The 22,281-nt window shown below is 53.4% G+C and overlaps 1 protein-coding gene across 2 annotated transcripts in view; it reads right to left on the bottom strand.

Annotated features, from left to right (window-relative positions):
* Positions 1-22,281, bottom strand: part of LAMC3 (laminin subunit gamma 3) — a 66,215-nt gene that overhangs the window by 38,390 nt on the left and 5,544 nt on the right. For both annotated transcript variants that reach the window (XM_053556540.1, XM_053556530.1), the window contains exons 2-8: positions 14,178-14,482; positions 9,943-10,073; positions 7,522-7,688; positions 5,342-5,530; positions 5,144-5,261; positions 3,176-3,274; positions 385-521 (exon numbers count right to left, since the gene is read on the bottom strand). In XM_053556540.1, coding sequence (XP_053412515.1) covers positions 385-521; positions 3,176-3,274; positions 5,144-5,261; positions 5,342-5,530; positions 7,522-7,688; positions 9,943-10,073; positions 14,178-14,482 — 1,146 coding nt within the window. The remainder of the gene's footprint in view (positions 1-384; positions 522-3,175; positions 3,275-5,143; positions 5,262-5,341; positions 5,531-7,521; positions 7,689-9,942; positions 10,074-14,177; positions 14,483-22,281) is intronic.

The following is a 22,281-nucleotide window of genomic DNA, read 5'->3' on the forward strand; positions in this document are numbered from 1 at the left end:
GCTAGTTTCTTCTATGTTTAGTAGAGATGGGGGTCTTGCTTTTCTCAGGCTGGTCTCGGACTCCTCAGCTCAAGGGATTCTTCTGCCTCAGCCTCCCAGAGTGCTGGGATTATAGGTGTGAGCCACCATGACTGACCCCAACCGTGAGTACAAAGAAAAAAAATCAGGGACCAGGGAGGAACCCAAGAGTCACAAGTAGGTACTGGGGAGCCACCATCTCACATCCAACCCCACCAAGGCTGTGTGGGTTCCTCTCCACAGTGGGAGTGGCTGAGGAACCACACCCACTCAGCCCCCAGTGTAAGGTCTCCCCAGAGCAGGGTGGCCTGCCTGCTGGGCTGGGAGTCGGGCCCCTCGGAGGTGGCTGCAGGGGGCCCTTCTTACCCTTGTGGAAGTCAGAGAGGATGTGGTACACCTGGAAGTGGGCGGCAGCCGCACACACCTTGGAGTGGCCAAAGCAGAAGCAGCTGCTGCAGCCGGCGGGATTGTGGGGCTGCAGGTTAAACGTCCCTGGGCGGCACCTGGAACCGAGGCAGAACATGCCCACAGGGGCCACGTGAATCGGCCAGGAAGGGGCAGGTCCAGGGCATCACAGCTAGACTAACTCAAGTTCAAAATTGAGTCCGGAATCACTAGGGAACTGTTTTTTTTTTTTTTTGAGACAGAGTTTCACTTTATTGCCCTCGATAGAGTGCTGTAACATCCCAGCTCACAGCAACTTCCAACTCCAGGGCTTAGGCGATTCTCTTGCGTCAGCCTCCCAAGCAGCTGGGACCACAGGCGCCTGCCACAATGCCTGGCTATTTTTTGTTGCAGTTTGGCCGGGGCCTGGTTCGAACCCACTACCCTCAGTATATGGGGCCAGCGCCCTACTCACTGAGCAAAAGGCGCCACGCAACCCACAGGAAACCCGCCTGGAAACTGTTTTAAAACATTTTCCCCCCAGAATTACAGAAAAGGTGCAAAGACAGTACAGATGATTCCCATATCTGCTTCATGTAGTGTCCCCTAAAGTTGGCATCTGACAATTATCAAAACTAAGACATTAACATTGGTTAATGTTAACTAGACTCCAGACATCATCAGGACTTCTCTGCTTTATTTATATATTTTATTTATTAATTTAATTATCAAAACTAAGACATTAACATTGGTTAATGTTAACTAGACTCCAGACATCATCAGGACTTCTCTGCTTTATTTATATATTTTATTTATTTATTTATTTATCTACCCTGGGTAGAGTGCTGTGACAGCACAGCTCACAGCAACCTCAAACTCTTGGGCTTAAGTGATTCTCTTGCCTCAACCTCCCAAGTAGCTGGAGCTACAGGTGCCTGCCACAACACCTAGCTATTTTTTTTGTTGTTGTTATTGTTGTAGTTATTATTGTTTGGCAGGCCTGGGCCAGGTTCGAACCCGCCAGCCCCAGTGTATGTGGCCAGTGCCCTACTCACTGAGCTATGGGCACCGAGCCAACCTTGACACTTTTTGAAAAGTATTAAGTCAAGTATTTTTTAGAATGGCCTTCAGGCAGGGCATGGTGGCTCACACCTGTAATCCTAACACTCTGGGAAGCCAAGTGGGGTAGATTGCTTGAGTTCATAAGTTCGAGACCAGCCTGAGCAAGAGTGAGATCTCATCTCTACTAACTATAGAAAAACTGGGCAGCACCTGTCAGATAGTCCCAACTACTCAGGAGGCTGAGGCAGGAGGATGGCTTGAACCCAGGAGTCTGAGGTTGCTTGAGCTTGACCGACACGATGGCACTCTACCCCAGGTGACAGAATGAGATTCTGTCTCAGAAAAAAAAAAAAGGCCTTCAGTTTGAGCTTGTCTGTTTTCTCATCAAAGTGCCCTTCTGATCCCATGACGTGGGGGCATGTGAAATCCACACGGCGTCAGAGCAACACTAACCTCATCACCTGGGCAGGTGGGGTCTGCCCGAGCTCGCCACCGTAGAAGTGAGTCACTAAAGCCAGCCCACTCTCAAAAGGAGGGGGCTTAAGCTCCACCTCCTGGAGGGAGAAGTGTCAGAGAATTTGTGGACGTACGTTAAAACCACACAGTAATGAACGTTTTGGGAACACTGTTTTGAGGCTGTGCAAACATCCCCTCGCTCCTTAGAGTCCCAACCACCAACACCAGCATGTCTCGGGGACTCTTCCCGGCATGACTGTGACCATGATGCTCCAATAGTGGTTTTCTATTTTCCTCACTCCATCTACATTGTTTGGAATCCTTCCCCAAGGAAGATTTGTCCCTTTGTCCCCTTCTATTTATTTATTCAGTCATCTATTTACATCAGTATGGATTTGGGGATATTTACTTTATTCTTTGGGTCATAATCCACAAGTATCATTATTTGTTTTGTTGCTCAGATCGCTCCAGCTCTGGGAGCTCTTTCGGGTTGGCTGCTGTGTCATTTTAACACAGGAGCCCGTCCTGGTTTGGGCTGCTTGTTAGTGTCTGTTTTTGTCCCTTGGCACTTCCTTACTTTCTGGCACTACAAGACGCTCTGGGCTCATCTTCTCTTTTCTCTGCCCTGCCCTAGAATCAGCTCTTTCTCCGAGCAGCCCTGGGGATCAGACGTGAAGCCAGGAAGAGGAGACAGCATGTGCCCAAGGAGCCCAGCCCATGTGTGTCTGCCAGGCCCACTGCTGGAGCAAAGAAGCCTTGGATGAGGACATTTACAGCCTACGTGACCCTGGGCAAGACCCTGTGTCCCTGAGATTCAGATGCCCCGTGGATACCATGACAGGACTGCAGGGATGGCACACAGCCTCAAATTTCAGCTTAACGGGTAGGAGCTGATTGAATCAGGGCCCTAAGAACGATCCTGAGGTTACAGCAGAGCTCACGGTCCAGGCTGCTACCCCACATCCATCCGTGTTGTTCACACAGGAATGTTAAGGACCAAAGCCTATGCACCTGCTGCCTCTGGCTTGGATGGTCTCTCCTGTGTTTTCCAGAATTCTTAGCTAGGAAAGAAGATATCTCTTCCCAGGTTATGAACCACGGTGCTGCTGCCATAAAGCCTTTGAGTAATTTCCCGGATGGCAGATGCACGGCGTCAGGCCTGTGCCCCCAACTCTCCCTCTACTCCACAGCCTTACCCTGGGTCAGTGCCCCTGGGTCACTTCCAGAAGGCTTACTGCTGAATCGGCTCACCCACCTGTCACACATGTTGCCTTCCACATTCTCTTTGCAGGGGCAGCGCCCACTGAGGGGGTCACAGGTGCCCAGGCTGCCAGCAGAATTGCAGGTGCAGGGCCTGTCAAACAAAGTGTCCAACGACCAACTTCAGAGTGGGAACTGCCCATCCTAGGGAGAAAACTCCTTACCCTTCCCTGTTCCTGAGATGATCAGGGGCAGGCTGTCCCCAAAGCCTACCCGCTTTTACTGCTCTCACCTTGCCAAGGAAGTGACTCAGCCACGCTGCTAGAGTGGTCCATCTGCCCACCCACTCGTACATCCAGGCATCCTTCCCACCATTCCCACCAGTTACCCACTTGTCATCCATCCATCCTTCTACCCTTCTATCCATCGCCTCCCGTCTACCCACTCACTCACCCATCCCTGCATCTCTCCATCCACCCCTCCTTCCCTCCTTCCATCCACCCACCCGTGTGATAAGATGTGGCTCCCGCCCTTATGAACCCCACGGTCCCTGCAGTGTGATCCACGCTGTGGCAAGAGACAGGAAAGGCTGTGGCATCCCCAAGGTGAGGCATCTGATGAAGTCTGGGGATGAAGGTGAGAGGCCGAGCAGGGGGGGGACTTCCTGAGAGTGCTGCCTCAGCTAAGAACTGAGGACTGAGGAGGTTGCTAGACACAGGTTGGGGCGAGGCAAGGAGGATAGGGTGGATGCTCCAGAGGGGAGGAATGGGACGTGCAAGGCCCAGAGGCCAGGGAGACCCTGGGGAAGCTGCCAGGTCCTCCTCTAATGGTCAGGGGTTTTTTTTTGTTTTTTTTTTTAAAGACAGAGTCTCACTCTGTCACCCTCAGTAGAGTGCTGTGGTGTCACAGTTCACAGCAACCTCAAACTCTTGGGCTTAAGTGATTCTCTTGCCTCAGTCTCCCAAGTAGCTGGGACTACAGGCGCCCACCACAACGCCCAGCTATTTTTCTGTTGCAGTTGTCATTGTTGTTTAGCAGGCCTGGGTCAGGTTCGAACCCACCAGCCCCGGTGCATGTGGCTGGTGCTGTAACCACTGTGCTATAGGCGCCGAGCCTAATGGTCAGTTTTATACCCAGAACTACCAAGTGTTTTGCAATGGCTCTGATTCTCCCCACACCCACATGTTTCCACCGCCTTTCAAATACATGAGAAGGCTGTTATTAACCAATGCCAAGTTTGTTTAAAAGTGCTTCTGTATTTCTAAGTTTTATTTATTTATTTTTGTCATTATGTATTTTCTCAGTCAAGGGATCGCAAATGTGTTGAACTGCCTTTCTGAGGTCCACGGCCCAGGAATCCCAGCCCATTTCTCCCCTGGGCTGGCCCACCAGGTGCTGTGGATTCCACACATCCAGATGACATTCAGCCTTTGCCTGTGCAGATGCCTGGAGCAGGACCTGGGAGGTCACCCTTCATCCCTTTCTCCTGGTCGCCATGTCCTGCCAGCTCTGCCTTGTGAGGGGCTCTAGAATCTGCCTGTCTTCTCCATGGCTCAGCCATCCACAGGCTGCCAGGTGTTCATGCTGCAGCTTCTACCAGCCTCTGCCTGACCCTCCTGAGGCCCCAGAGGCCCCACCTTCCTCTGCCTTCCTCTGCGCTGCTTTTGCCCTGCTCACCTGCCCTGGCTTCACCTTGGACTTGTCTCTGGGCCTTTGCCACGCTCTTCCACCTGGAACCCCCTTCCCTCCCCTCTCATATGGCCTCAGATCAGAACTCCCTGCCTCCTGTGAGAAGCCTGCCCTGCCCTCTGGGCCCAGTTGGTCTTCCACAGGCCCTAGCACCCAGCCTTAAGTCTCTCTCTCTGCCTTCCCAGGGACTGAGTGTCCCTAATCCTCACCAGGACACAGAATGTAGGAGGGGACAGCCAATATCCTGTCCCTCATGCTCCCTGTCAGTCGGTCCAAACACACCACCGAGCACCCATACTGGGCACCCCACACCTGTCCCCCCGGCTGCCCTCACCTGCAGCCTCCCTCGCTGAGAGAGTGGAACCCAGGTAGGCAGCGATCACACTTCCAGCCCGTCACAGTGGGCTTGCAGGTGCAGGTTCCCGTGTCATCACACTGGAGGTGCAGGGAGCCTGGAGGAGGAAGGGCACAGGGCAGCAGCAGAGGCCAGACTAGGGCAAGGGTGGGGGCCGGGGCAGCAGGGCCTGCTCACCTGCTGCGTGGCAATCGCAGGGTTGGCATGGTTTCTGCAGGTCCCAGTGATAGAAGTTCTCCTGGCAGTGCTCACAGTGCGGCCCAGCTGTGTGGTCACGACAGTGGAGACAGCGCCCACCATGGCCCGTGCTACGGAAGAGCTCCCTGTCAAATGTGCATTCCTCAGAGCGGCCACTGCAGTTGCAGGCTGTGGGCAGGAGGTGGGAGGGTGTGCGTGAGCTGCCCAGTCAGCCTCCCTGTGCTGAAGGAGCAGGCAGCACAGGAAAGGGCACAAGCATGGTCCAGAGTGGAGTTCAGGCTCAGCTTGATCAAGGACATGGAGACCAACTGACTGATTTTCCCAAACAGGACACTCTTAAGAGCAAAGGGGGTACTGTTAGTAAATACAGCAAAACGATAGGCAGAAACAAGACCATCCCAGGCAAACCAGGATATATGGAGCAGATCAGAGGCTGACCACCTCCTGGAGCAGCAGTGTGACTCAATCCCAAAATCTCTTGTGGGTTCTCCAAGCTATAATAATAGTATGATTCCCAGAGATAGAGATCACTCAGGTATACAGAAAACAACTGTCACCCTTCATTTGCTCATTAAGTCATTTTTAAAAGTGCATATGAAGGACCAGCTGCATGTCGGCTCCCCTAGAGATCCAGGGTGAGGATCATGGGTGGTTGGACCCACTTGCCACCCTCGTGATGCCCACGGTCTGATAGAGGCCAGATGCACAAGCAGGGCTGTGACGGAATCAAGGGGGCTCTGGCAGCTGAAAGGTGGGGCCCCTGCAGTGGTGCTGGGTGATGGGACAAGACTCCTGGACAAAGTCATGGCTGTGCTAAATCTGAAGGCTGAGCAGGAAGGAGTCAGCCAGGCAAAGGGGCAGGGAAGGGGGAGAGCATGGCAAGCAGGGAGTAAACCACGGGGGGCTGGAGAAGCAAGTGTGGCTTGGTCTGCAGGTGGCATGAGGGGGAGGGGAATGCTGTGCGGAGGGGGCCTCAGCACAGGGCAGTGTGCAGGGCAGCTGTGAAGTCAGAGTGGACAGAGTTTGCTCCAAAGGGGCTAGTCCACTGCAGTCAGTGGATGTCAGCTTGGAACCAGGGGGAGCTGAGGTAGGGCGTAAGCAGGGGGAGGATGTTATTGAATTTGCACTTTAGAAAGAACCTGGGTCTCAAGTAGAGGAGGGAAGGAGCTTCAGGTACCCAGAGGAGAGATGACAGGGCCAGGACCAAAGCACTGGCTGTGCAGGACACGAGTGAGGTGGACTGGAGGGGTTGGGACAGAATCAGGGCTCAGGGGCTGCCTGGGCTGCGGGTCAGCCTGCAACCTCAGGGTCCAGGTTGGTGTCTAGGAGGAGAGAGATGTGACCACAGGGCTGAGGACACAGCAGGAGAAGCAGTTTGGTCAGATGTGTCCCCGGCATGGAGAAAGCTGCAGCAGCCAGCATGGGGGAGGACATTCTTAGCCTGGCAGACTCCCTGACAGGGGCAAAGGGAACCCATTAAGGCCCTGGGGCAGCTTTGGCAGACAGTGCACTGTCCCTCGGATAAATCCATCCCCTCCCTGCCCCAGTTCTGACCGCCAGAGGCCCAGCCCCCAAAAGATCACAGGGCCTGGCAGCCAAGCTATCCATAGTCAGCCTGTGGGTGAAGATGCTGTCCCCGTGGCGGCAGTAGCGCCAGCCAGGACCCAGGCCTGAAGGAAGCCAGATGAATGTGTGGGGAGAGGGCAGGGTTTGGGGGCTGAGGCAGGCACATCATTCTCTCTCTAGTGCTTCTCTGAGGTTAGGCCATCGAAACCACGTCACAGGAGGGCTGGGACATCAAAGGGTTGCCTGGGGGGCTGAGGGAGAGGCTGGGTGGCAGGTTGGCAACCCCAGTACACATGGGCAGCCTGGCTTTGATTAGTAGCTGGGGTGGGAGCAGTTAAAACAAAGGAGCAAGTCAGGGCCTTCTGGGCCCTTTGGCCATGGCGCCTCGGCTGTGGCGGACTTGGTCCGTGGGGGGATGAATGAGGCATAAATACACCCCTAGATCCCTTCCAGCTCCCCCATCTTTGTAGCTGCACGAGGACCCGAAGCCGCTGACGGGCCCACCCAGGAGCAGCCCCCACTATAAAGTTTCAGTTAGTTTGTTTCCCGGTCTGCACCACTAGCCTCGGTCCCCGATGTCCCAGGACACTCACGCAGACACTCATGGGCGGCCTCAGCAGTGCCCCGGGCCCACGGGCGGTCCTGGAAGAAGGGCAGACAGCGCTCACAGTCCAGGCCGGTGGTGTGGTGCTGGCACCGGCAGGCCAGCCGGCCCGCCCCATCGGGGCCACACTCATTGGCATGCCCATTGCACTTGCACCTGGAAGACACAGAGGAGGAGGACCTGGAGGGGAGGCGCCAGCAGGGCAGCCCCTGAGTCCACCCTCAGTCACAGGTTTCTACTGACCACCTAAGCTGGACTGTCACCATCGCATCTTCACAGCCTGTGATCACCTGCACTTAACAGGTGGAGGAACTGAGGCACAGGAAAGTAAGTGGCTGCCACAGAAGCTGCCTAGGAGGGGCCGCCCTAGGGCTGAGAAGGACCCAGGAAGAAGTCACCTTCGTGTCCTGGGTAGAGGGTGGCCCAGGGGTCACAGGGGCAGTGGGTGTGGGGGGCCAGAGAGGCCGCCTCTTAGGCTTCTTCTTTGTGTCTCAAAAGGAAGAGGTTGCCTCATCAAGGGGCAAATCCCCAGGGAGTGTGTTTCTGAGCGCAGCCCTGGCCCCGTGTCCCCAGGCCACCCACAGGTTCTGGAGACAGATGGAATTGGGCAGGGAACAAAGAGGTGCTCGATCCTGTGCACAACATCCACGTCTTAAGGGGCCAGACTGAACCGCTCAGAGGACGACCATGGCCTTCTGCTTCTGGCCTGGCTCTGGGCCAGCCCCAGACCAAGACAAGGTCTTTTCGCCACTGGGGTGAGATCCGTTCTTAACCCCATTTCACAGGTGACAAAACAGGCTCAGGCCTCAGAGGCAACTAGTGCTGAGTGGCAGGGCTCAGAGACGCAGCCCTCCTCTCCCACTCCTCACAGACCCTGTGCTCCTGGACACTCCTCTGTGGCCACTTGATGGCTCCCGCAAGCCACATTCCATGCTCTGCCTTCAGCAAGCATCCGGGAATCACTGAACACTGCAGAGCCCTGGTGTTCTCTCTTGTTTGGGGACACAGTGTGTGGGAAGGTACGTGGCAGTGCTTCCCAATAGGGCCCAGGGAAGGCAGGTGGCACCCAGCCCTCCTGGCAGGGTGAGGCAGTCCTGGAGACAGTGATCACCAGAGAAGTGACAAGGGACCACTCCTGTCCCAGAGGGAATACTGCAAACACTCCCCTCCATGAAGCTCTCTAACCCCAGGAAGGACAACGAGATCCTGCCGGCGACTGTGAGGCCCAGGCTGCTGGGGCCACCTGTGCCCCGCCGTGAAGAGCTTTCCCCAGCCAGCTGGTGATCTCAGGGTGGTCTGAGTTCCCAGCTGGGGCCCAGATGTTCTCTGGCCTAAAGACCCCTCATGGCAGGCTCTGGAGCCCACAGGACTGTCCGCCACCCCTCAAGAGCCCTCTCACAGGAGGTCTGGCCTGACCTGAGATGTACCAGGGAGGAGCAGAGAGGACATCACGGCCCCACAGTGGCCCTACACCCCCAAGCCCCAGCCTTCCCCGGAGTGTGCAGACACCCTCAGGTGCGGACAGTTGCCCTCCCTGCTTCTCTGTCTCTCCAATGTCACCCCTAGATCGCACCCCCTGGCCTGTGGCTCACACGGACAGCTGCTTCAGCGCACCCCTCACGCCCTGGAGCCCTGGGGGGGGGGCTTCTCTCTGCCCTCTCTTATCCTTCCCCACTCAGCTGGGGGCACGGGGCTTGGTGAGTTTAACAATCTGACCCTGTTACTACCCTGGCCACATTCTTCTGCAGCTTCCCAGCGACTGCTGGATGAAGACAAACTCACCAAGGTCCCAACACTCTTCCAGCCGTGTCTCCACCCCCGAGCCCTGCTTCCCGCTCACTGGTGCACAGCCTCTCCAGTGAGCCACCTGAGCCATCAGACACGTGTCCACCACCCCCAGGTGACTGAGACCGGAACACATCTGTCTCCCCTGCTCCTTTAAAAGGAGAGACATGTATGCTGTGGACGTCTGTGCCTCCCCTCCTTCCACAGCCCTCCTGGGCAGCCGGCGGCAGGTGGCGGCATGCAGACAGGCCCTAGAATGTCGAGGCAAGAGATGGGCCTCTGCTTCCTGGGCAGGGGACAGATATTGGAGAAACAGACAAAACAGCATCTCAGTACCGACTGGATGCTGAGGGCCTGCGGCAGGACAGGGAGCACCTCTCTGTGGGTGGGAGGTGACATTTCCCACGTAAGGTACTTCCAGGCTGAGGGGATGACAGGTGCAAAAATCCAGCAAGTGGTGAGCAGCTGGGTGTGGTGACACGCTGATGGAGGTAGAGGAGCCAGGCACCAGGAGTGGCTTCCCGCTCCACCAGTCCCCAGCAGCCACCTTCTGCTGAGGACCGGCCACTGGGGTCCTACCTCCCCCTGGCCTCGCCCTGGGCCCCAGCACCCTGCCTTCGCCTACCTGCCACCCACTGAGAAGTCGGACACGGCATAGTAGTAGGACTGGAGAACCTTGGGGTCCTTGAAGATGTCATCACCAAATGTGTTGAGCCGGTCTAGAGAAATGAGAAGCTCGGTGCTGGTGACCCACTCCTGGGGCAGAAGGGAAAGGGACGCCGTCAGCAGGTTGCCGTGTGTGTGCCCATCTGCCACCTGGCCACCCCGGGGTTCCTGGGGCACAGGGCAGGCCAGGCCCAACACATTCTGAGAACTCAACAGAAATAAGGAGCCGGCGCTCCAGGCTCAGCCAGCCTGGGAGCCCAGACACTGAAAACTGTGCAATGGGACTCGGCGTCTTGGCACCTCCATTTCCTCATCTGTGAAATGGGACGATGACAGTGCCTCCTCTACAAGGGTGTACGGAGGGCAAAGGCCAATGTCAGTGCTGCTCAGGATGCGGCAGAGGGGTTGGAGGGTGCTGCATCCCATCGAAGACTCCCTCGTGCAGGCGTCCTGCACCCCGTTCCAGAAGCTAAGGGATGATGTGCTCAGCGACCTTCTCCCTGCTCAGCTGGGCCCAGCCTGGGGCAGGCCTTTGGCTTCTTGGCTTCTGACATGCTGAGAACCCAGCTCTGCAACACGTTACCTGTCTCAGGTGACATCTCTCCCACCAGAAGGGAAGCCCCAGGAAAACCGGGACTTGGGGCCCTTGTTCTGGCTTATCCCCCATCCCCAGGCTCTGTGGGCACATAGCAGGCGCTTGATAAAGACTTGCTGATGGCTGAATGAGCAGCTTCCCTGGAAGAGTGTGGTGGGAAGTCTGGGAAACCCACGTGAAGGCTGACATTTTCATCCACCTGCTGTTAGAATCAGAGCAGCTCTGCTGAGCATTAATCAGCATCTCAATTCCGCCCAGAAGCCCCTGGCTTCACAATCAGGCCCATTAGGACAGAAAATGAGCTCCTGGCAGCCTGTTCTCCCCTCAGCACAACTGAGCCCAGCAACTCAGAGTCACTGCCTGGGTGTGCTTCTGCAGGGGGGAGAGGGGTCCAGCACCAGAAAACTTAAGTGGGAGCCTCAGCATTAAGCAAATTTGTGAGGAGCTTGCAGCCCCTCCTCCCAGAGCACCCACAGCTGTGCTTCTCAGAGGTTGCTGTGCACCCAGCGATCAGGTCAAAATGCAGCTTCTGACTCAGAGGAGGAGGGCAGGCCGGAGAGTCTGCATTTCTAACAGACGCCCAGGTCAGGCCCATACTGCTGGTCCCCAGAGCAGCGAAGGACCAAGGAGCTAAGACCTGGGCTGGAGAACCCAGATGGCTACAGCTGAAGGCACCATGACTCTGCTCTTTCTCCAGAAAATCTGCCACCTGGGAACACAAACCAACTAGATGTCACAGCTGGACAGTGAAGCATCTGCTGTCTCTTACTGTGTGATTATGGCTCGGGCCCCTCATGATAACCCTAGGAGCAGCACTGCTTTTACCCCCATTTACAGACAAGGAGGCCGTGGCTCAGAAAGGGAGAGGGTTCTGTTCCAAGCTGCACAGCTGGTGTGCAGCAGACCCCGGCTTCAGGTCTATCTGACCCCAAGGCCCAAGCTTTAACAACTAGGCTATCCCACCCTTCTGTGATCACCCTCACTCCATCCTCGTAGCAGTGGGGCCCAGAGAGGGCAACAGCCTGTCCAAGGCCTTTGGCCCACTGGTAACTCTCCTCTGGGCTCCTCAGGCACTTTCTGGCCTGTGACCTGCTCCGATAGTGTGTGAGGAAGGCAGTAAAGGAGCAAGGTCAAACCTCTGAGACCCAGGATGGCAGCTGAGAGGGGGAGGGAATTTTGTGGTTAGCCCAAATCGCAGGGGGCATGCCTCGATGCTTCCAGGTTAGTTAGGGCCAACTGAAGCCTGCTGTACCAGAAAACGGGTTTTTGTGACTTGCAATGCCTCCGTCTTACACTAGGCGTGAGCACTGCAGCTGGGTTCCGGACAGACCCTGATCCAGACAGTCAGTGGTATTAGATGGTGGATAGCCTGCACTCAGGTGACTGCTCAATTCTGTGACCTTACTCTACAACAGCTGGGTAGGCTTCTCCCACAATGTCCTCAGCCCCTCCCTGGGGAGAGAGAGGGACCTGAGACCCAGTAGCCACACGGCTCTGTGCTCCACATCCTCTGTGGAAGCTCCCCTGCCCCCCACACGTGTCTAGAGGGAGGATGAGGGAAGCAGGCAAGGTGGGTTTACTTCTCTTTGTCCTTTCGTGACCTTGGCATCTGCCAGAGAGAAACATGGAAGCATTTATGAAAAGGCCATTTCTCCATCAGCGACAATGTCCAAGACACACAAGGTGACAAGTCATAAACTCTCCAACTGCCCAGGGTCTGAGGTCAAGCCTCCCCAGAGGGCGACGGCAGTGCTGGCACAGGTTGGAACAGAATTGGTCCTGGTCTTCATCTGACCTTGGCTGAGGTTTTCTCATCTGCAAAGCTTAGAGCCCAAGGAGAAGAGACTAATTTTAAACAAAATCATGATGATGACATGGGGACATTTCTGATGGGACAAACAGCATCTGGATGCCTGGAGATGCGGCTCTGTGGTAAAGGAGTCACCTGGCCCAGAGAGAGGCCTGGCCCTTTGCTCCTGGGAGGTGACCTCAAGCCCCTGCAATGTCCTGCCTGGTAGGAGTGTCTTCCCTTGGACCACGTCAGAGATTCTGTGCTGACCATGTGATTTTTGGTGTGAGCCTTCACCACACAGTATCCTCTTGAGACAGATGGGGCTAGAGACAGGACAGCCACACGGATGGGCAGTCAGCTGTGTCTACATGCCCATCCTCCAATAACAACCCTGGACTTTGAGGCCCAGATGGGTTTCCCTATTGGCAATATCCGTGCACAATGTCACACAGCATAACTGGGAGAAGTCAGTGCTGTCTTCAGGACTCCACAATGAGGGATGAGTAAAGCCTCGGCCTGGTCTCTCCCGGCCCTGCCCTGTGTGCCTCTCCCTTACTCATTTTACCTGTGCCCTTGTGCTACAATAAACTGTAACAAGGAGTGTGACAGCTTTCCTGGGCACAGTGGATCTCAGACTCTGAGTGTGGTCTTGGACAGACCCTAGGCCTTCTTGGGCACATGGCCTGGGCAGGACATAACTTTCTTTTGGGCCTCAGTGTCACCCTGTAAGCAAACAGGATTCTAACCTCAAACCCCTTGGGAGCCTAGGTGGGCACAGGAGGTGCTTTGAAAGCCTCAGGGGAGGCCTGTGTGCACCAGGGGAAATGGCCTGGAGAGGCGGTCTGTGCCCGGCAGCTCCAGGCAGACTGACACAACTGTCTGCAGGTGAACAGCTGCTGACACGCAGGAATGTGGGCACGGGCACCAGTGCCGGCAGGACCCACGTGGCCTGAACTGGAGGGCCCTGAATGGATGGCCACGGCCACAGGCCTGCTGCTCTCCCTGGCATGAGGACTTCACAGGGAAGGGCACTCACTGTCCGCCAGGCCTGTGCTGGCCCTATCTGCATTCCTGCACCCCCAGAGCTACACTCTCCACGGGGCAGCCACCAGCTATGTGTGGTTATTTAAGTTAACATTTATTAAAATTAAAAGGAAATTTAAAGGGGAGTTCCTCCTGTGCTAGTCACACCTCACAGTGACTCTTGGCACAACAACTGGACAGTGGCGCTAGAGACCGTGTCTGTTGTCACAGAAAGTTCTGGTGGCCAGCACTGCCTTATAGCATCAGTTCAGGATTCTTTCTGACTCCCAGGCCCATGCTCTTGGCACATTTTTCCATTTTATCTGTGTGAGAGCCCTTGAAGACACACAGGGCAGGCCTATTACCAGCTCACAGAGGGAGGAAGCCAGGCCCACGGTAGAGAGTTCCAGAAAGAGAAACAGCCAGGAGTCTGAACATTCAGGTTTGGGTGTGGGTCCATCTACCACCACATATACCCCTAGAGAGCCCCTGCCCCCTCTAGGCCTTCGTTCCTACACCCATATAAGTAAAGGACCAGGTAAGCTGTGGTTCTCACAGGGCTCCTAAGGGGGCTCTGCCACTGGAGGCAAGGGAAGGGACACCTCTGGCCAGCTGCAGCCCCTCTGCCATCTGGTTCATTGTCAAGCATCCACAAAAGGTTCAGACACACAAAGGCTTCTGCGTTGCAGGGTTTGAAACCAGGCAGTCTCACAGGTCCCCATGTCTGGCCTTCTGACTTTCCTGCTGGCCCCAGCCCGGCCCCCTGAGCCCCATCCTCTCTGACCTGCAGCCCAGGGCTCTCCTCGAAGTTGTAGGCGCTGGGCCGACCCTCCAGGGTGGAGAAGGCCACGTTGCCCCCGCTCAGCGGGGAGATGTCGCTGAACTCGGAGGTGCAGAAGGCCACACGTTCATCCTCACCGGGGCGCAGGTGCTGGCCCTCGGGCCGCCCATAGGTCTTCCAGCAGGACGCGCTATAGAACTGGTAGGGCTCCCAGGGGCTGCCTTCGCGGCTGCGCTTATAGATGGCGAAGCTCTCGGGGCGACTGGTGTGGAACTTCAGCCTCACGTAGGAGATCTCGTAGGCCTTCCCTGCGATGGGAAGATGTGGACCAGTTTAGAGAAGAAAAGAGAGAATCAGAGCCCCGGTCCAGGGACAGCAGACGGCTACATCACATAAACTTTCCTGCGTGGATCACTACAGGCTGTCTGGAGTGCTGGGCTGGGAGTGCCACATCAGTTAGTGACGCCTGTTGGAGATGCAGGAGAGGACAATGCTGGCATGTTTCCCAGGTATTTGCCACCCCTTATGTAGGTGAACGCTCCTGTGTGGTACACCTGACATGTAGCTGTCTTTCTGCTCAAATATCTCTACCAACAGGAAATTGCCACATCCTAAAAAAGCCTGCTCTATCATTAGAAAGTTATTTCTTTTACTATATCCCCAACAAAGGTGACCCTTCCATCTATGCCTTTGACCTCGTTCCCTTGCAATGACTACAGACCTCTAACAAAACCCTCTTGGACCCCACATTTCCTCTGACTACTAACTTCTTTGTAATCCAAATTTCCACCACGGCCTCATCGCCTCCTCAACCTTCAGTCTACTGCAATTCAGTGATTCTGGGCCATTCCACAGAAACAGCTCTTGCAAAGCCACCTCCTCACACCCCCTCATGGCCCCAGCCAGGGGACCCTGCCTTGCCTTGTTCCCTGGGCCTCTGAGCACTCCCAGAATCTACCTACTCCCTGAGCCCCTGAGTCCCTCAGCCCCTCCTGAGCCTCTGTGCTCACCCCGTACCCCCAGTGGTATCTCCTCCTTGGCTTCAGCTCCCTCTCAAATGCCAAGACCACGATGGGGGTGTTCAGGATTTAGGCACCAGACTGCCCCAGGACAGCCCACGTTAAGGAATCGTCAAGGCTAGGGGAAGGGGTGGAGGGAAAGGGTTCCTAATTTCTCAGGGCAACAAGCAGTGCCCAGGAACAGAAAGACCACCCCAGGGCAGAGGCAGCACTGGCTGGGAGGTGGGGGTGCGGACATGACCACTAGAGAGTGCAGGTGGGGAGGAGCTGGGCAGGTGAGTGGGGCACCGCCACCTGCCACAGGTGGCCCTAGGAAGTGTCCGACTTCTACAGGAAGTGCATGTTCGATTTTAGTAACAAGAAGGAAATGAAGGGTAGATTTTTTTTTTTTTTTTTTGCAGTTTTTGGCTGGGGCCAGGTTGGAATCTGCCACCTCCAGTATATGGGGCCAGCGCCCTACTCCTTGAGCCACAGGTACCATCCTTGTAAAGGGTAGATTTAACATGACAGTTTCCCCACTGTCTGAGATACCACCCCCCATTCAGGACTCTACTAGCCGAACCCCAACCCCACCTCCTCCTCCAGCCAGGAGAGGGCCCTCCAGGACACAATTCCTGAGGGTCTGTTTCCGGAACCCAGCTCGCCACGCCACGTGGAAACCACTGATCATCAGAGCATCTCCCCTGCTGGACAGAGCTCCTCACCACCAGCTCCTGCTTCTCTTTTGTAATCTTTGCCACCCCAGCCCGGCAGGCATCTGCAGTGTGTTTGCGCGTAAATAAGTGAATGAAGGAAAGAATGCCCTATGAGCCCTCCCAAACAGCCCACCGTCAGGGTAGGTGAGCACTCCCTCCCCATGGTGGGCTTTCTCCTCTGGCCCTTCTGTCCCTGGTTGCAGAGACCCCAGCTGCTGCCAGCTCTGTCACTGCCTAGCTTTGGGACTGAGGACTTCAGTCTTCTGCCTAAACTTCTGGCTCTACGTAAGAGCTAAAACCACAAAACCCTCAGAAGAAAACATAGGAGTAAATCTTTATGAGTTAGCCTGAGGCACGATATCAAAAATACATTCAACAGAAGAAAAGCCTGACAGGTTGTACCTACTCAAAACCACAGCTTTTGTCCTTCTAAGAACACCGCAGAGAAAAGGAAAGGGCAACCCCCAGAAGGGGAGAAAATATCTGCAGATCACATGTCTGATGAGGGACTTCTGTGTACATTACACAAAGATTTCTCACTACTCAATAATAAAAAGACAAAACCCGATTAAAAAACAGACACAGGGTTTGAATAGACATTTCTCCAAAGAAGATACACAAATGGACAAGATGCTCAGCCTCATTAGCCACCAGGGAAATGCAAATCAAAACCACAGTGAGGCACCCTCCATACCCAGTAGGCCAGAATCAGAAGACAGGACATTAGCCAGGCCTGCTGGCACCTGAAGTCCCAGCACTTTGCAAGGATCTCTTGAGCCCACAGGTTGGAGACCAATCTGGACAACATAGCAAGACCCCATCTCTAAAAAATAAAAATAAAAAATTATCTGGGCATGGTGGTGAGCACCTGCAGTCCCTGCCACTCAGGACGCTAAGGAGGAGGGTCACTTGAGCCTAGGAGCTAGGAGCTCCAGGTCGATTGAGCTGTAACTGTGCCACCATACTCCAGCCCGGGCAACTGGGCAAGATCTTATCTCTAAACATAAAAAATTAAAATTCAAAAAAAATTTTTTATAGCCAATTAATACTAAGCCTCAGTGAAGATGTGGAGCAACTGGAATCCTCATACACTACTAGGGAGAAGCAGCTGCTTTGGAAGACAGTCTGGCAGCTCCTCAAAATGTTAAACGTAGAGTTACCATATGACCCGGCAGTTGCACTCCTTGGTGGAGTAGACCCCAGAGTAATGAAAACAGATGTCCACATAAAAACACGTATGTGGATGTTCACAGCAGGATCATCTGTAACAGCCAAAGAGCGGGAAGAGCTCCAGTGTCCGCCAGCTGATGAATAAATACATTAAAAGGGACTTTCACAGAACGGAGTATTATTGGGCAATACAAAGAAATGAAGCGCTGGCACGCACTACACCAGGGACGGACCCGGAAAGAACTACGGAAGCGAATTGCGAAAGACGACATGTTACATGATTCCACTTACACGAAACATCTGAACACAGACAGAAGGTGGACTGTGGGGCCTGGGGAGAAGTAGGAAGTGACTGCTAATAGGCACGGGATTTCTTTGTGGCGTAATAAAAATGTTCTAAAATTGATTGTGGTAAGGGGTTCATAACTCTATGAATATACTATAAGCCATCGTTTGGCTGGGCACAGGGGCTCACGCCTGAAATCCTAGCACTCTGGGAGGCCAAGGCAGGTGGACTGCTTGAGCTCAGGAGTTTGAGATCAGCCTAAGCAAGAGCAAGACCTCATCTCTACTAAAAATAGAAAAACTAGCTGGGCATTGCGGTGGGTGCCTGTGGTCTTTGGTATTTGGGAAGCTGAGGCAAAAGGCTCACGAGTTTGAGGTTGCTTTTGAGCTAGGCTGATGCCACGGCATGCTACCAAGCACGAAAGAGAAAGATTCTGTCCCAAAAACAAAAACAAAAATAACCCCAAAAAACAAACCATAGGATTGTACACTTTAAGTGGGTAAATTGTATAGCATATGGATTATGTCTTTGTAAAGCTGTTATACATATTACATATTTTATAATTGCAAAAAAAAAATTGGCTTCACATACATTAGTATGGCTTCTACCAAGAAAACATAAAATAAGAAGGTAAGGGGGTGGAGAAATTGGAATCACTGTTCCCACTGATGGTGGGAATGAAAAGGCTACAGCCACTGTGGAAATGAGTTTGGCAGGTTCTTCGAAAAACTAAAATAATGTGTCTGTTCGACAGACCTGAAGCAGTAACTGTCTGCTGCTAAGTTTTCTGCTACAGATGTAAGAAAAAAGTGTCCTCGCATTTTCCATCTGATTGTGGCAGCTAAGATGGAATGAGGAATAAAATACAGGGGAAAAAGTGGGGAAAGAATTTTTGCAACTCGGGAATAACCTTTGTAAACAGAGAAGAGGCTGTTTTACTCTAAAGAAGAACCTAAAGCTTGAGTCTACATAAGAGTTAGAGACTATCCCCCACCTCCTTCACTCGGCTGATTACACTTGTAAAAGGTTAAAACTAAAAGCAAGCCCAGGACGCTTTGGTCCATTTAAAAGGAAAAAGAAGGAGAGAAAAAAAGACACCCCAAAACAGAATTACCATATGATCCAGCACTTCCACTTCAGGATATATACCCAAAAGAACTAAAAGAAGAGACTTAAATTCTGTGCTATCCATAGGGGAAAAGAAGGAAAAGCATCCTCTTCCCTCCCCTGGTCTGTGTACCAAAATGAGAAACTTGTGATCAACTGCTTCCTAGCTCTATGACTTCGGCATTCATTAAATCACCAGATCATTCTCTGGAATATTCTTTGTGTCTGCTCTCCTCTGTCATTCTCTCAGCCTGTCGTCTGTTCCCTGATTTACTGCACCGATCTGAAATGCCTTGCTACTTCTCTGCAGACTTGTAGTTTGCATACTTGAGTCACGTCTCTGCTCAGACTAGACCTCAGAATCCTTCTTAACACAAGGCTCTAGGCAATCATCAGATGAAACTTGTTTGCTCTCTCCAGTTTAGACAATAGACCTGACAAGCTCAATTCATATTTGGGACTTAGACTTAGTCCAAAGATGGAAAGGCTGTGATGGGCACAGCCCTGGTTCAGCCAGGCTTTTGTGGTGTCTGGGATCACAGTCATGGGCGGGGATTCACCATGCCCAGAATTGTCAAGAGCTAGGATGGGAGAGGAGACACAGGCATCCTGGGTGGCCAGATGGTGGGGTTGAGGGGCCTTGCTGCGATCCCTCCCACCTGCAGGCTGCAAGCAGCTCCCTCGCCTGGTTCTGATGCCCATGGGGGCAGGGCAGCCTCGCCCATGCATTCCCAGCTCAGCTCCCACCCTGTCCCCTCCCCAGGCCACTGATCCCCAGATGGCTCCAATTAAAGGGCTTTGTTTTGTTTCCATTTTCCCAAAATAAGCCTCTCCGATCTGGCTCATTCTGCTTGGTCAGTGCCGGATGTGAGCCAGCTTGATTTTATGACTGTCCCAGTGTCATTCTTGATGGGCTTTATGTCCCAGCTGGCTAGAGAGGACACAGCTTGGTGCTCCTGGTGTCTAGCGTGTAGGGGGGCCTCTGCTGTCTCCTGCTGCTGGATCAGCAAGGCAGTGAGGACTGCGAGGGGGCGAGTGGGACCTCCACGTCTCCAGGCGCATTGGCGCCTCCACACAGGGCAGCCCCTTCTCTCTGAGGATCCACAGAGCCTGGAGTGGGAAAGTAACTAGCTCTGGGCAGCAGCTCGGTGGACAAGTGGAGACAGCTTTCTGGGTGACATCCTCTGATCCTCAGACTCTTCATCAGTAAGCCACATGCAAGGTGGAACTATCTGGGGGTCTCAGCAGTAAAGTGTGCGTAAGACACTTAGTGTGCTGCCTGGCACACAGTAGGCGCTCACTGAATGCAGCTGTTGTTAAAAAGACCCATTTAGGGACTGTGACTTGCAGGCATACCTGTGGCAGCATTAGCCACACCGCCATGCCTACCTGCCTCAACCTGCACCAAATTAGACAATCATGCTTCGTCCATATTCACTCAACCAAGTGTGGTTTTTTTTTTGTTTTTGAGACAGTCTCACTCTGTTGCCATGGGTAGAGTGCCATGGCATCTTCATAGCTCACAGCAAACTCGGATTCTTGGGCTTGAGCAATCCTCTTGCCTCAGCCTGCTGAGTAGGGACTCCATAACACCTAGCCAATTTTTTCCATTTTTAGTAGAGACAGGGTCTCTCTCTTGCTGGAGCTGGTCTCAAACTCCTGAGCCACTGTGCCAGGCCAACTGGCAAATATTTATAGAGCACCTCCTGTGTGCCAGGAGCCATGCTCAAGTCTAAGAATTCATGGCTTCTGCCCCACAGGGGCTACAGACTAGTGGGAGAGGCAGGCAGGTCTTTGTAGAACAGGATGAAGCAGCTCAGGGAGGCTGAATGAGCATTAACGAGGCATCCAAACCCATGCATGGCTCCAAGGTTCAGTTGCCATTGGCCAGGGAAGGCAGGGAGAAGAATGTTTCACATGGCAGTTCAGGCTGGCACGAGCATAGAGAGGGAAGAGGCAGCAATGAGAAGTGAAGGTGGGGCGTGTAAGTCCACTAAGCCAGGGGGATGAGCAGGGGTGCGTGGGAGCCAGCTAGGTGAGGAACAGCAGGAACAGGATTCCAGTCAAATGGAATAGCATATCAGGTGGCCTGGGGGTGAGGGAGCCACATACCTCCAAGCAGTTTCACCACCAGTTAATAGTTGGGGATGACATTTGGACTCAGCTTTCTGGATGAGAACACACTTGTTTCAACCACCTGGGAGCCTCATAACCCCCTGGAGCTTATAAGGATCTGGGTTAGGGCTGCACATTTAATTCTTGTCACTGTTTAGAAGATCTTGGGGCCCTTTGCTTTCAGTTGTCTCTTGCAGGAACCTTTTCATCACAAAGCAGGGATTAAGTTGCTTTTTTGGCTTTTCTAATTAACTCTTGTAACAGAAAGTCCCTGCGGTGTCTCTGATGTTGCTGCATCTTCTCTCACTCCTGGCTTGGCAAGGAAGGAAAACAGGGATGTTTCCCATCGCGTGATGCTGCTCGTTTGCATGAAATACCAGTGACTGCCTTTTTCTGATCATGCTTCTAGCTGTTGGCTACCTTTTAAGTGGCTCCAAGCTCCCCTCCCGAGAGGTGTCTGGCTGTTGGATGTTTACTGAGGAGTCTGCACCACCGACCTACAGCACCTCTGCACAGCATTCTTTAGCGAATTCACATCTGGGCTAACCCCTGCCTGGTTCCAAGCCCCAAAGCCAGCTCGTAACAGGAGCAGACACCAGGACGCCCCCAGATCCGGACTCTGTTTGCTACACACGCTTTCTTTTAAGGGATTAGGAGTCACGGTGCCAAGCTGCACTGCAACAGAACTTTGAAAAACATCTTAAAACAGAACATGGCAAGGCGGTTGCTTTTTAAAAAAATTTTGTAAAAATGTGTTCTCTCCAGTTTTTAAATTAGAGCATGCTTCATGTAAGAAAACTGGGAAAATGCAGGAAAACTGACAAAGGAAGAAAAGTCACTCAAAGTCCTTAGGACAAACACACTTGCCAGTGTGTCAACTGGTGGTGAAACTGCTTGGAAGTATGTGGCTCCCTCACCTCCAGGCCACCTGATATGCTATTCCATCTGCCTGGAATGCTGTTCCTGCTATTCCTCATCTAGCTGGCTCCCACGCACCCCTGCTCATTCCACTGGCCTAGTGGACTGACTACATGCCCTATTCTTTAGGGGTAATGAAATAGAAATCTGAGTCCACATGTAGCAACTCGTCTCTTTTTCTTCATTCAACGTTGAGACTTGGTTTGCCCTGACTGTTACAAACTCCGTCAGCTATTTCACTGAACCGCTGCAATCATTGTATGAATTTATGTCCTACAATTTATTTAACTATTCCCTGATGGTTCCAATTTCTCCCTGCTACAAAAAAATGCCTTGATGAATGTTTGTTCATGCATTTAGGCTCCTTTCCTTATTTGAATTCCCAGAAGTAGGATTCCTTTGCTGAAGGCCAGGAACATTGTGGTGGCTCTCCATGTCACCAAACTACCTTCCCAAAGGGCCAATATATACAGTTTCCCCCACATTTTCTTTTTTTTGTGGTTTTGGGCCGGGGCTGGGTTTGAACCCGCCACCTCCGGCATAAGGGACCGGCACCCTACTCCTCGAGCCACAGGCGCCACCTCCCCCACATTTTCTTTTATGGTGACAAACATTTATCATCTTAACCATTTTAAGTGCACACAGTTCAGGGGCAATAAGTACTGAACTGTATTCACAGCCCACATTGTTGGGCAGCTATCACCATCATCCGTGTCCGGAATTCTTCTCATCTTCCCAAACTGAGACTCTGTCCCCATTCCCCTCCCCGCAATCTCTGGCACCGCCATTCTACCTTC

Source organism: Nycticebus coucang, chromosome 2 (assembly GCF_027406575.1).
Source record: "Nycticebus coucang isolate mNycCou1 chromosome 2, mNycCou1.pri, whole genome shotgun sequence".
In the NCBI taxonomy this organism is placed as follows: domain Eukaryota; kingdom Metazoa; phylum Chordata; class Mammalia; order Primates; family Lorisidae; genus Nycticebus; species Nycticebus coucang.